We start from the raw sequence: 15,742 nt of genomic DNA on the forward strand, positions 1-15,742 counted from the left end.
CACAATAAAGAATAAGATTAGCTTAAAGTTACAATAAAATAAATATGGCAAAAAAAGTGCTCAGTGTAATGTTTGAATTTGACGTATGTTCTGGCTTCTTTCACCTGTCATCAACTATCGTGAATCAGACATAGAAACACAAAGGAGACTATGTCGTAAGCGCATAGCTGTTGTCTTTTGAAAGAACACATACACGTGACAAAGTCACTGAGTACATATGACCCTAAGCATTCTTTTCTAATCAAATTAACATTCAAAATGGATTCAGAGGACACAGATTGCTCTGCTTTGTGACTGAGGAGACCGAGCGGGTAGCAAGGATATGCCATCTTCCAACTTACTGATAAACAATACGAGAACAAGGCTGAATTTATCCAGGTCGATATTTGGGTTAGAGAACGTGTCACAGAACGTTGTGTAGATGATCATGAGCAGCACACAGCTGCTGACAGCACCAAAAGGAGGTTTTGTTCTTTCAAGCCAGTCCTTGATGTATCTTCGGACAATCTGAAATACAGAGATCAACAGGTTGCTTCTTTGCAGCGATGAGGGGAGCTGAATTGGGCATTGCAAAGTGATCGTGACAGCAGAAAGACACAAAAGAAGAGTCATTTGGATGATGGCCACGGTGGATTTCAAAGCTTCCCTGCCACACCACTCTTTTTCTGGGGAATTTAACATTTGTAGTGCAACTTGCACTGGTGTCCATAATGAGAGTGTATTTTCAACGGCATTCAAATCCATCCTTAATCATGCCAAATGCTCTTTGCGAGCTGTCACTGAGACATGCCCATTAAGCCTCCCCAAAGTTTCTCTCCTCTGCTCATCCTAATGGATGTGTGTAATTATCACAGTCCCCTTTGCCTCAACAGACAATTCCAAGTACAACTTTGGGAATCTTAAAAACCTGACATCTTCAAGAATTTCAAGACAGTAGATAATCGGAAATGATCCATGGAACATATTAATATTTAAAATGCTAGCAATGCACCAGAAGTTTTTAATTAAATTATAACTCATGCTTGAAAAGCAAAAGTGCATGTGTTATGGGAGCTTAAATAATTCAAACTCTGAATATCTAGAGTTTTTGTGAATCCAAAGACAAATGCCATTTGTATGCTTTTAGAATTCCAGAATTAGAACTTAAAAATGAATAAACCTGTTCTAACTTTCCTATAAAAGGACCAATCAAATATAAACTTATATAGTAAGCCTCTCATTTTAAAAACCAAATCATATATTTAAAATCAGGACAATCTGAATACTGGTGATAACTTTCGTTTGGATATATACGTGAACCACTCTATTTAAAACCTTTCACTTTTGAAAGAAGCTGAACAAGCTCTATAATAAGGACTATAGTTGAGACATATTAAGTTTTGAGTCACTCATTATCCTGCATAATTGAACATGAGATTTCACAACAGGCTGAATTACCATGATCCATTAGCAATAATGAGGTCAGGGAACTTCTGACAAGGCTGATGGGATTCTGTCATCTTCTACTCTGTCACTAAAAAGGCTTAATTCACACCGGGAGCATACCTTCACAGATACTCAAGAACAAAATAAACCACTCTCAAGAGAACCTTTGAACAAATGACTGTTGGATCAACTTTGCCCATTCTCAAGGACTCAGTAAGTGAAATACCAGTGTTAATAAACAGACTCCTGACAGAAAGCTGACCCGTTGGTACAAGAAAGACACAGGTACGACACCATGAAGGTTGGGTGGCATGGAACGAAGGGAAAAGAGTGGGGTGTGTGTGTGTGTGTGTGTGTGTGTGTGTGTGTGTGTGTACTATTTCAAAAAAGCAGATCTTGCAATTAAAGTTACAGTTGGATGTATAAAAAAAATTATTTATGTAGAACTGATCCCACACCACAGTAATTTATCTAGTGTTCATTTCTTTCTTTACAATTAAAATGTAGTGAAGTATAGAGAACGAAGAGCAGTCCATCACACAGTGTGATACACTGAAGAGTTAAATCATAAATTTGGGATAACAGCACTCGAGGGACCCAGACGGCTCCATGTTCAGGTATGTCACCGTGGGTGTAGCTGCTTATTGGAAGGCTACAGAGGGTCTTCATTGAAAAGGTCATTTCATAACCTGTTGTGTTTGGTAGCATAAACCTGGTAGCTGCCCAAATTTAATACAACTCAACTCCTTTAGGAAATAAAATAAATGGAAATTGCATGGAGTTATTGAAATTGATGCTGTTTTGTTTTAACATAAAATGGTTAAAAACACAAAAGTCCTCTCTCTGCAATAGGTTACGGAATGTATGATCCTAATTCCAAAAGTAAGTGTCTTTCTCTCCCACTACCACCTTCTCCCCCTCTGACAAAATAAACAAATAAATATGAGGTGTGACGAAAAGATACGGTGAATGTTTAAATTAAAAAAAAAAAATTATTACAGCAAAAGACACATTGCCATTAATCCACCTCAAAATACTGCTCCTTGTTTTGAACACACTTATCCCCTCATTCTTGCCACTATCTGAAGCAGTTCTGGAAGTCCTCTTTTGTGAGTGTCTTTAGTTGTGCTGTTGTGGCTGCCTCAATGCCCTGAATCGATTCAAAGCATTTACTTTCATGGTCATTTTGACTTTGGGGAAGAGCCAGAAGTCACACAGTGCCAGATCCATGAATAAGGTGGATGAGGACACAGTGTAATGTTTTTATTTGACAGAAATTGCTGTACCAGAAACGATGTGTGACATGGAGTGTTGTCATGATGGAGGATGATTTATAGCACACTTTAAAACACACCTTCTCTCAACCGTAGCTCACACCCGACTAACTGCATGGAAAAAGTTGAAACTTGTCACACACTGGTTACTAAGGTTCGATGCGCTGCTTCCCATATTGAAGATCCCTGCCGTTCTGTTGGATGTACTAGGCAGCAGCCTTTATTGAATTTTTTGACCACACCTCATATAAATGAGGTATAACTAGAAAGCCAAAGCCATTTTAAAAACCAAGACAAGCCTCTAATCATCAACTTTATAAACAGCAATTGACTTAGTTAAGCTAATAATCTCTTTCTTCATTACAAGGTACTCAGAGTCTCACATTATAGTAGGACTCTTTCAATATGGCAAGCAACAGGGGCTCCTGAGTCCTGCATTCTCCTAGCTAAAATGCATTTCTTTTAAACACATCAATGCTTTAATGCTAGATCCTTAATCTTGATAGAGCAAACAACTAGAAAGTTGGGAATTGGACAGACCGACAAGTGAAACAATAACCCTAGAGGAAAACAGATTGTCTTTCACTGTTTTTAGTCTTATAGTGATATTTATCTGTGTTTTCTAAGTAAACCATTTTATATCTTGCCAGCCTCCATAAAGCTTTTCCATCTTCCTCTAAAATTAATTTCACAAAGCAGCTGCTTTTGCACTGTGTAGCCAGAAAAGTGTTAAAATGTTTCATAAAGTAATGAGTGAAGCAGTGTTGATATGCCTCAAAGATGTGCTTCAGATGTAAACTCCAGGAAATCTCATCTTCTCTTAGTTCAGCCATTTATACTTTTCACGCCGTCATTCTCCATTTGTCAAGAATCCATGTCATTTTTTAATTCTCCAAACTTCTTTGTCGTATAGAACTGTTTAAAACCTTATAGGAAACAAGACTTTGCTAGAGACAGATCAACAAAACCTGATATAGATGCCTCAGAATTCTCTTGTGGAGGAAAAAAAAAGTCAAGATGGGTGGGGGGAAGGCATATTGGTAAGAGGGCTAGTTGTGTCTTCCTTCAGAATCTATACCAATTCATTTGCTCTCACAGCTCAGAGAAACTTAGGCATTCAAAATTAAGTGACAAATCCTCATTAACTTGTTTGCTTTTCCATATGAAGAGAGAAGGAAAATAATCTTCCACAGCTCTTTATTTTGTCTCACCTTCTACATTTTGATTTGCTTTATTTTAAATTAAGCACCAGTAAAGGATAAAGGGAAACTTAAATTTGAATCCCTGTACTTCTAATAAGCTGAGTAACACATATCAATTACTGCATGATCTCCAAGCTGGAAACCTGGAAAATTAACACATCTTAGGTGAAGAATGTCAACATACTGAGATAATGAACAAATGTAATATCCATCATTTTATTTATTTATTTATTTTAATTTTTTTATTTATTTTTTTTGTTGTTGGTTTTTTTTTTTTTTTTTTTTCATCATTTTAGTTTCCATTTTGTTGAGGGCATTTTCTTGCTTTTTCTCCCACTCTGTCTTTACATTTATAAATTGATTTTTGAGTAGGGATATATGATAGGTATTTTTTCATGTTAAATCTGAATTTTAAAATTTATTTTTCTTCAAGGTGTCTTCAGATTGTTTCTTCAATTTTTATCGGCTATTCCATTGAATCCATAAATTTTCATAAAGTGTTTTGTTTTATCATTAATATTCCATTGAAAGGTATAGTCAGGGATATAAAATCAAATCCAATTTATATAACATTTTTCTTTAAAAATATTTTGCATTAAATATTGACTAGATTCAAACTAATATAGTACACTTTGTAAAAAGTGTAAACAACAATAATAAATGAATACAATAAGCACCCATCACTTGCTTAACTTTTCGAAAAATTTTTCCCCACTATTTCTTCATCTCATTCTCATGAGAAAGGTGGTACCGATATTATCCTGCTCAGTTCACAGTTGAAAACAGAGGCACAGAGAGCCCAAACAACTTACATAAAATGTGACAAAGCTGCAATATGACTTTTATGTCCTGAGGGGATCACGGCACAGGGGTTAACGGTACGGACTCTGGAGCCACGTGGGCCAGACTGGGAATCCTGGCTCTACCCCTTACTCTGTGCTCTTGGGGAAATTCCTTTCCTTCCCTGTTCCTCATCTCTAAAATAGATATAACAGTAGATGTAATGAGGATTAAGTAATTAAATAAATATAAAATCCTTTAGAACCGGGGCCTGTACATGGTAAGTAATGGCTATTCTTATTTCCAGGTCCTAGTCTGGTCATGTTTCTGTCACAACACTTCTTGTCAGTATATCCCATGGCACAATTCAGGTGAAGCAATGAAGAGTTCATACCTAATATAATTTTATAAGTGCAAAATTTTACTAGCATTCATAGCATTAACTTCAGTTTTAGCTGAAGACTATTTAATATGAAAAGCCAATCTGTGGAATAACTCGCTAATGAGACAAGAGAATGCATGGATAATAAATGATAGACATGCTTTTTATTATTAACTTGTAGGAAAAAAGTGGGGCTTAGTGTGCTGTTTTGAAAAATAGTTTTCAAACGTGGTAGAAATTGTACGTCATTAACATTTATTTGTAAATCTTTCAAAAATGCATAAGTATTTGTCACAAGCACTTAGATTTATTAAAAGGATTTATCAGAAAGGAAGAATTATTATTATGACACACATTTTCTTTCCTTCTAGAAGTGACATCAGAAGCAGTTTCCCGACCATGTGTGTAAAGACTAAACTTATCCAGAGTCATAGCATCTTCAGTTGGAAAATAGTAAACTCCTTATTCTACAATGGGGGAAAACGAGGCCTAGGAGCCAGGAAGTGCCACAGATCAAACTAGACTTCAGCTCACATCACAGTCGCTTATGACTTCAAACAAAAAGAAGTATTGTATGGGGAAAACACAGAAAAATAAAATAAAAGTCACTCTCAGAAATATAGATAAAAAGTTGAAGGACAAAGTTTCATCATCGCTAAAAGATTAAGGAAAATACATTCAGCCTCTCCTTCCTGGTCTTTTCTTCTCCCTCCAGTTCCTACTGTTTATTTAAAAAGTAAGGATAAAAATCTCACTTGAAAAGATGCCTACAAAAATCTATAGAAATGTTTATTTTCATTATGTGGCACCGCTAGTCACAATCGAGAAATGAGGCGACGTTGCCTGGCATCTATTTCTTCTGAAGTGTACCTAAGAGCACTGTTTACAAGAGCCTCAAAGACCACATCACGTGGTTTGGCCGCGTCAATCGATCACAAATGAACACGGAGATAAACGAGCAGACAAATTCTCCGGTCTCATGGAGCTGGCCTTCAAGTTAGAGGAGACAAATAAAAAGTAAAAAAAGAAGACAAATACACAAGAAGCAGATAGAGATCCATATTAAGCAGAGGTGTAAACTGGATGATGTGACAGTGACGCTTCTGGAGAAGTGAGGAAAGGTCTTTCTGAGGAGGCGAAAGGTGAGCAGGTGTTCCAAGCAGAAGGTACAGCCAATGCAAAGTTTCTAAGGCAGGATGAAGGGGGCACGTATGAGAAAGAGAATCAAAGTCAGGGAGGCTCGAGTGTAATGGGCAAGTGGGAGAGCGTCAGGTGAAGTAAAAGGGACTTAGAGGAACACAGAGGATAGGGTAAAATAACACTAAGGAACTACAGAGAGATTTCTAGGAAGTGCTGAACAGCATTTTAAATTTGGGCTCATGAATTTAAAACAAGATGAGGACAACGATGCGTTTTTCTTTAGCAAGCTGGAGATCTAGGGAAAATGGCTGCTGGGGGCTCCGTGAGGGTAAATTCGAAGTTTTCTTTAGCCAGTCTTTTTATACAGCGCACACACTACTAGCAATTCTGCTCTTAAATATACTTATAATAGTTCCTGCTTCCAGGAAGCTCACAGATAGATTATAATCTCTCCTGATAAATATGAATCAAGACCATGGAATTTAGTCTAGGCCAGGGGAGTCAGAGCAGGTTGACTGCACATCAGAGGGCATCTCTGTACTGAGTCTTAAGGAATGAGGCAGAGTTTGCTGGCAGAAAAGATGGAAGAGTAAGATGGAAGGCATGGAGGAGCACAGGGGCATGGGCAGGGAGGGGGGCGTGCGCACAGCACGGCAGAGGAGAAGCCTATGTGAAGGTATGGTAGGAGGTGACACTGCAGAAGCAGCTTGGGGCCCAATGGTGAGGGGCTTTGAGGGCCACACAGGAATGGGCAACAGGGAGCCACGAAGGAAGTTCTTAAGGAGAGGAATAACATAAGCTGATTTGTTTTTACTACCCTGGAGGCAGTAAAGACACTGGATAGAAATGAGAAGAGACGCCTAATGAGAAGAGCCGGGTGGGAGGTGCAATAATTTAGACGAGGGACGATGAGGGTGTGGCATCCTCGCTGGCGGTGTGAATGGGGTAGCAGATGCCAGATCTGAAAGATTTCTGAGGCAGAAATAGTGGCATTTACTGACCGCCTGGATGTAAGGGAGCATGGACGTAGGAAAGGGTGGAGGCAAGGTGGTTTCAAGAGGTGGAGATGAGGATGTAATAATTCCTATCCTAGAACATGAGAGGGGGGCCAGTAGATGTAAATATATAGACTTCCTCTTTGAAAAAAAATTAAAGTACTTTGGTACTTAGAGTCCTTTTTAAAAACACTCATACTACTTTTTGAATACCTTTACTACTTTATAATTTACTGTAACACTTTACTACTGGGCATGCAAAGGACACGCGATGTAACAATTCATTATTCTCTTCGGCTAAATATTAATTATGTAAATTATATATCCCTGTACATTAAAACAAAAAACAAAAAACGACTGAATGACTGAGACAAAGATCTTTTTTTGTCCATAGGTTTTAAACCAAACACTTATTATTAATAGAGCTCTTTCCAAGATCCACTAAAGAAGAATGAATGAGCCATAGATAGTATACAAAATTATTTTCAGAACCAAGAAAATGAGTATGGGTTTAAATGAATACTATCCACAGCTTAAATGGTCTAGAGCTGAGAAGGGCAGGTGTGAGTAGTTATGTCTCTATAAGACACAGCATTTCCCTTATTGATCATGGAACTCTCACTCATTCACTCCCTCACTCATTCATTCAACACATACTTAATGGGTGCACATTCTGGGTAAACAAACAAACGCTCTTGTACTCATGAAGCATAAAGTCTAATGCGAGAGGCAAATAGTTAACAAGTAAACAAAAGATAAGTACAGAGAGTGTCAAAAAAGATATACACATTTTAAGAAAAGAAAAAACTATTATAATTGTAACACTTAACATATACCAAAAACAAAAGATGAATACAAGTCACGTTTGACTTCTGCAGTTACAAGAGGTGCTCATAATGGTTACATCAGCGTCCAGACACTTCTGATTATGGCGAACTACTGCTTGAGCAACATTGACTAAAGTGTCTACTTATATACATTTTTTGACACCCCTGGTATTTACATAAAATTTTTGTAGGTAATATTTCAACGAGTTGCCTTCTGTTTAGTTTTTGTAGGGAATTTGATAATGAGGTGATTACAGAAGTTAGGGAGCACTTACCTGTGTCAGGTTCCATGATGACAAAAACTTTATACCCACCTATATTTCATTTAATCCTCACGAAAACCCTTTCAGATGGGTAGTATGGTTATACGATTTAATAAATTATGAACCTGGAGCTAAGGAGATCAATGATTTGCCAAAGGTCACATGGCAAATAAAAGTAGAACCAAGTCTTCAGTCTAGTTGCCCTTAAATCCACACCTAGCATCCTCTTATCCTCACACACTTAATCATCCTTGTACACAGTGACCTACCGTTGAGCAGTATGTTAAATTTTATGAGTAAGAAAACAACCTTGTATTAAAATGTATATACTTATAATTAAATTAAGTGCTTATTATTACCTTGTTATAAGAAGTTAAAATATAAAAATTTATTCCATTAGTCCAATTCAATAAGAATGATAAAGGAAACTAAATTTTCTAAGATCGATTTAAACGCTAATAGGATGAAATGTTTATCAATTACCTGATCACAAATACAACTGCTGGTGGAGGAGTCTGTGAAGAAGCTGGCCAGACAGATGCTTGTTCCCAGCAATGGTTAGAAATGCTGAGACCTTATTGGAAATCGCCGAATAAGGTAATCGGCTTGATAAATGTTTTCAAGCTAGCTACATATCTACGAAGAAGGGATGATAAATTAAAAAAAAAAATATCAAGATTCTGCGTACGTGTCCCTATATATAGCTATCTGTAAAGCATATTGTTATTAACTAAAAAAATAAAAAGATGAGACTATTGTGATTGATAAAACCGGTGTTTTAAAGTCTTACATTTTCATTTAATGGTCTCTTCCTCTATGTCTTTTCTCAATTGTCCTGACATTTCCCAATAATTCACAATTTGATCTATAAAGAGCAGACAGAACTGGAGACCTTACCTGTCCAATGATGAGAGGAACCACAACAGTCATAAAAAGCTGAGAAAAAATAGATGTAAAAGGCACAGAAGAGGATGAGCCAAGCTGTAAAACAAAAATATAAAGGGAGTCAGGGTTACTTTGCATCAGTTATCAAATATTGCTGTTCATTAAATCATGCAATAAATTAACTCTCTCATATACACCCAAAATTTGGTAGCTATATACAAAGAGCAAGTATAGTTACTATTAAGTAGTTCAATATATAATTTTTATTGGGAGACTAAGATTGGGGTAAAATGATAACTATTATTTTGCAATTAACTTTAATTGCTTATTATTAAATCCATTTCTGAGGAGTAAAGTGATTCTGTGTTCATACTGTCTATAATCATATGGTACAGTATTTCACTTATAATCGTCATTTATGTGATTTCCACTTCACCTGTCTGCAGATATCTAAGACAAACAAGTATGTTTCATTATTTTCTTATCAAGATATTTTTATTTATGCAGATGAAATGCTTTCTAACTGTACTAGTCCTTCAAAGCAAAGTCAACGACTCCCATATTCTTTAAATTTTCTTCCTACAGAAAGTCTAGCAAATGGGAAATGCTGGAACATGACTTATTTTTCCACCTAAAATTTCAATATACCTCTCTTGAATTTGTATATCTTAAAGCTGTTCCTAAATCCTATTTTTTCTCCTTCCTCATTTTTGGGTTCTTTCTTTGCCAATGATAGCAGCCTGAGCTTCATAAGGCTTCTATTGCCAGCAGCACACAACAGTGTTTATGGACCCAGTCGCGGACTCACATTAGCCTTAACCACCAAGAAGTGCTATCTTCCTATTAACTTTAATGTTTTTCACACCTCTCTGGACAAACACTAGCCTGTTCCATAGATGTTTATCTCTTCTATGAGTCCCTTTTGCAACCAGGTTCTCCAAAACAATCAATAGTGATCTCTCTGAGCCTGGGAACTTACTTTCACTCTTCCCCAGCAGACGAAACCTCAATTTTCATATTTACCTAAAGTTTACTTAAACTTGGAAATACCCTTTGGAAAGCAAGTTTCGTGAAAACATTGAGGTAGTAATGATGGAAGGCATAGGATATTAAATAAAATAAATCAAATATGTAGATAAATAAAGTCAACAGCTCAGGATGAAACGATGTGGGATCAGTGTTTTCATTGATTTCTGCATCAACTGGTTTACCAAACATCTTCTGCTACCACTTGGAGTACTTTATGAAATTCTGTCCTCGATCCTCAGCCGCAATCTACATGCACTCAAAATGCCAAGAATATATGTCTTGCCCATCAGTGACCTGCATTCATTTAATACTACCTGCACCACTGACCACCGGCTGGCAGTTTAACCCATAAAAATGGTAGCCTCTAGCCCTTCCCTTCGCAATCAAGATAAACTAAAGAAATGAAGAGAGTAAAGCAGGAAAAGTGAAAACTCATGAAGAACAGATAGGATTCCTGGTCTGTTAAATGCTACATGGCTGTTAGATGTTTCTTTTTATGCAAAGCCAAAGTAGTAAGAAGTAATAATTTCAGCCTATTTTAGAGCAACTATATCCTTGAGGCACAAGGTAGTTAACTAATACATTCTCTCTACAAATATTAATTGCAAGGATGCTCTGAGAGCAAGGATTGAAATAAAGAAAAAACATATTTTCCAGCCAATTGAAGCACTCACTGGATGAACAGAAAAATAAACTTTAAAGAACAAAGTTTTCAAGTTCAAAGCCATCCAGCTCAATGCTCCATCCATGTTCGGAGAGAAGCAGTAGGATACAGGGTGTAACCCTCAGGTTAAAGGCGGCAATTCTTGTCTGGAATTGCATGAATGATCTAACATAGCCCTGTTCCTTTTTCTAACTCAACTTTATTATTTAATTTGGCACTAAGATATTGTAGTGAAGAACCATCACAAGCTATCGTCCCTCCAAGGCAAGCCCAGGGCATAACCCAGTAACTGGCACAGAGGATGTGTTTGCCGGTGAATGAACCTGTGCAGAATGAACCAATGAAGAAATCTGTAAACATGAGGTGCTAAAAAGTGACAAACTCTTATTCAAAATCATATCCCTTTTTCCCCTAAAGTTAAAAAAACACAAAAGTATACTTAAGAGCCTCCTATTATCATGTAGTATTATAAAATCACTTGGTATTATCTTTTTTCTCTACTTGTTCATCACTGGTAACACAGCTAATTCTAATGTACACGTAGAAACAAAGGGCATCTAGTCACGACAGAAACCGTGTGCAAAAAGGAGGTGTGTGTGTGTGTGTGTGTGTGTGTGTGTGTGTGTGTAAAGAGCACAGCGAGGTGGCCTGTGCATGTTCTCTGCCCTCACCTCTCCGCCCCCCACCCGTCCTTAGCGCTTTAATGCTGCTGCAAGGGGAAGACCTAAAGTTGACAGAATCTTAGCCCTGGAAGACTTGTAGTCCTACACTCTCTTTTTAAAGATGTGACAACTGAGGTCCAGAAAGAAGTGACTTGTAATGAATCTCTCTACTGTCTGCATTATGATGTGAAGCTGGCTGGCTTCTAAAACATAGAGCCAAAGCTGCTTTGCGATCATACTTCTACACTGGGAAGGCCGGTTGGTTTAACCAGAAAGAATCTCTACAGAGCAGGAAACTCAGATCAAACGCACAAAAAAGTTAAAATGTGACTTCATTTATTAAGTTAATTTTGGGGATTATTTTCAATCCCGATTCTATCTAAACGACCAAATTTGGAGATAAGTAAAGAAAAACCTATTTCAACTTTGGTTTTGAAGAATATTGTGTAATTTACTAATAATTTCCATTCATGGTATGCATGTTCAATGTTTGGAAGCCTCATGTTCCTAGAAGACAGTGCACAGGGCTATGGGGTCGGGGTGGGGGGGGGGTCGTCCATGATCTCCAAGGTTCCTGTGTCCTCTGAAACACCTATTATCTTTGATCCACCAGATTAGGGACACTGGTTAGAGCAGCCCTACTCCCTGGCTTTGTCAGATCAGAGGCCAGAACAAGCTAGCCAGGGATGTAATTAACTGGGAACACAAAGCCAGACTAGGTTCAGCAGGGATGGCGGGGGAGACGGGAGGGAATCCCGCAGGATGGCTCCCTTAGAAGTGGATCTGAAAGGAAGGGACCTCAGTACTGGGGTCTCATTTGGCATAATCCTTTCTTTGGAATCAGCCACCAGACCTGTCACTGGGGTCAATGTGAAGATGCAAAGGTACCCTTGGGGAAGTTTCTGACGCTATGAAACATGCCCTGGCATCCAGAAGAAAGAAGAGCGAGCATCTGGCACAGGGTAGCTTCTGAGAATATGACTGAAGAAGTACAAGGCCCAGTCATTTTGCACGCAGAGTTGATTTTAACTAAACCAGAAGGAAATATGCTGCCTGGGATATTTCGTTCTTCACATTTTAATGAGGAACCTGCCTGGTTTCTATCGGAAAGGCCAATGTGTTTATAGGAAGCACCAATAATTTGCACATTTGGATAAAGGTGCAGGTTCAGGATAAGCTTGTCTGAAGCATGTACTTGGGGTCTCACTGAGCTGCCATAGATTTAGAGGTGACCAGATCTCACACTGCCAACCCCTGCTTTAAGTCACAGCTCCTTAAGCAATGGCTCATTTCTTTCAGGAATATAGTGCTGTCAAGCAGAAAACTCACAACGAGCTTTGTTTAGTATCTTCTGCTGGAAAGAAATGATTCGGTGAAAATTAAACATGTGGGACTTTAGGACCTTTGTTTCCAATCATTCAAATATCTACTGGTGCCCCCCTGTGGGCCAGGCACTGAGGACCCAACAGTGAAGTAAACACTTCCCCTCTTCACTCCTGTCCAGGAGGTGTTTCAAAGGCGTGGTCCGCGTGCGGGTTCACCCAGGACCAAATGCACATCTGCTCCTTCTGCGGAATGTCTCCTCCCTGCTCCCCACCTATGACTAGAAAAGTTCTCATTTTTTTTCTAAGACTTAGTTCAAGCATCACTCCTTTGGGAATTCTTCAGGAATTCTTTCCAAACCCTCCTCCCAAAATGCAAACTTGGCCACCCCTCTGTGGTGGATCTGTATTTCCACTGTACCTCTCAGGATTCTTGGCTGCTCTTGTTTATAAATCTGTCTGTTCCGGTAGACTGTGTATGTTCCTGAAGGTCAGGGTCAGGGTCTTATTCATGTTTATATTCCCGGTGCTTAGCAGAGTAACTGTGCTTTACATCCAGGGCAGTGGTTATTCTTTAGCACATCGAAAACATCTGCAGGGTTTGTTAAAACACAGATTGCTTGGCCCTGCCTTCAGAGTTTCTGGTTCAGAACATCTTCTGGGGAGAAGAACAGGGCGGGATGCAGGATGGTAAAAATTTGCATATCGTATAAGGCCCCAGGTGATGGTGGTGCTGCTGAGCTGGGGTTCACACTTTGAGAACCACATATCTAGTACATAGTAGGTGTTCAACAAGTGTGGGTTCAGTGACTGAATGACCACAATACATAGGCAGAAAAAGAAGTTGGACAATGTTTTCTTTCCATCCTTCCAACTTCAGGTAAGTAACAAAACCCTACTCAATTCACAGACCCAAGAAAGGATCATCAGCCTGGCCTTCCACCCAATTGTCTCATAATAATAATGGGAACATTTATTGTGTACTTTCTGCATGCCAAACACTGCTCTAAATGCTTAATGTGTGTTGAATAATTTAATACAGCAACCCCTTGAGGTAGGTCTGAAGAGTACCCCAATTTTCAGGAGGTAACAGTGGCAGAGTACAGTTAAACCACTTGGATGAGGTCAACGTAGCTAGAAAGTAATAGAGCCAGGATCTAAACCTAGAAGCGCTTCTCCACAGTCCTCACACTTAGTCCGTACACTCTACTGCGTATTAATTACAGAAGGTCTAGAGCAGTGAAGTGGGGAAAGGGACAGGAGTGGAAGCCAAAGTTGGGGTCCCCTTTTCTTGCCTATATGATGGTGCAGTCTTTCTCAAGGGGGGTTCAGGCTTTTAACGACAAGACCCAGAAAATTATTTGAGTGACCATTTTCTTAACTCTCTCAACGATGGTGCATAACTAGCACCAAGGTAGATGCATCAGAAAGAGTTAATCCAGTACATATAATGGATGACTGAGGGCATTAGGACTCAATTTTCTAACTTGGCGGGAAAAGGCTGAATGGAAGCAGGACTGGCTGCTAAAATCCATTCAATTTAGAAGCTATTTGATTTGGAAACAATCTGGAGGTCCAGTCAGTAAAATACTATGGGGCCAAACTAACAAGACTCAGAAAGACAAATAAGTACCAATTCTTGATAAAGAGATGTTGACTGACTGCAAAATCATAGCTACCGACCTACAATTAGAAAACAGATGGTGCATTTTAAACCACTCCTGTAAGTGAGCTGACCTGTAAACTGTCATTAATACAGCGGGTCTTCCCTTGCTCTGCTGTGTAATCAGCCTTTCATCTCCTACCAGGGAAATCCATTAGCCACAGGCGTCTCCACTGTTTGTGTCTCTTCTCAGCTATTAAAACATTATTGTATTAAATAATTCACCCTTGATGATTGGTCTTCGCTTTCATTAACATCACATTCAGGGAAAAATAAGAATACATATTTACAGTTTATACTGTAGGATGATGCATGTTAAATCTCTTCTGCGAGAAAAGCAGGAAGAAGCTGCTTCAAACACAGAACAGGATTTGTTCACTTCCTGCCCCATTTCCACCCGCCCCACGCTGCACACAGAGCCCAGCCCTGGGGGAAGGGAAAGAAGGAAGAGACGGGCCTGGCTTACTACTGGATATGACTTTCTTGCACCCACATACAGACAACCTCATATGTACTTGTCTTCTTCCCTTCACAAAAAGAAGCATTCACACAGGAGAAGGGAGAGTGTCCCAGGCTCTAGGACACTTTCAGATTTCCACTTTTCCCCAGAAACTCCAGTTGAGCCTTTCTTTCACCCCTGCTGCCCCTTCTGTCACAGGGATACATGCAAAATAAATTGATTACTTACAGAAAATTAATGAGTTGCGTGCACACCAGCTGACAGGTTCAATGTAAAAATGACTGTATTTTTCATCAAAATTAAGAATATGATTGTTCAACAGCCCTATTGATTCAGCTGCATGTATCAAACTAAAATTGGGTTACTACCCTAATTGGGAAGGTATATATTTAGCAGAGGAAAGGATCCTTTTTATAAACTAGATGCATGGCATGTTTCCTTCTCTGAGAAGTAAAGATCAAAATAGGCTTCAAGTGACTTTTTTAAAGATAAAAATAGGCAAAACATTTCTTTTTTGTTATATGCATATTTAAAATATAAAATGAAAAGATTACCTTCCAATAACTGACAGAAAAACCATATACAATCGTAAGTTCTGGTTACTCAAACCACACAGAAATTTTAGTGAAACATGTCCAAATGAATCGTAAATTGGCTTATCATAAACACAAAGAGGAAAGCTGTGGGGAGACGGAATTCCAGGACATGGAGGCTGAAATACTCAGAGGCATCTAGACACAAACCTTGTTCCCAATTCCGAGACCACAGG

At 38.6% G+C, this 15,742-nt stretch overlaps 1 protein-coding gene across 1 annotated transcript in view; it reads right to left on the reverse strand.

The window, feature by feature from the left end:
- SLC10A7 (solute carrier family 10 member 7) overlaps window positions 1–15,742 on the reverse strand; it is a 214,971-nt gene that overhangs the window by 38,122 nt on the left and 161,107 nt on the right. Inside the window, exons 7-8 of the mRNA XM_033133342.1 lie at window positions 9,186–9,269; window positions 342–507 (exon numbers count right to left, since the gene is read on the reverse strand). Coding sequence (XP_032989233.1) covers window positions 342–507; window positions 9,186–9,269 — 250 coding nt within the window. The remainder of the gene's footprint in view (window positions 1–341; window positions 508–9,185; window positions 9,270–15,742) is intronic.

Source organism: Rhinolophus ferrumequinum, chromosome 18, assembly GCF_004115265.2.
Source record: "Rhinolophus ferrumequinum isolate MPI-CBG mRhiFer1 chromosome 18, mRhiFer1_v1.p, whole genome shotgun sequence".
Lineage (NCBI taxonomy): Eukaryota > Metazoa > Chordata > Mammalia > Chiroptera > Rhinolophidae > Rhinolophus > Rhinolophus ferrumequinum.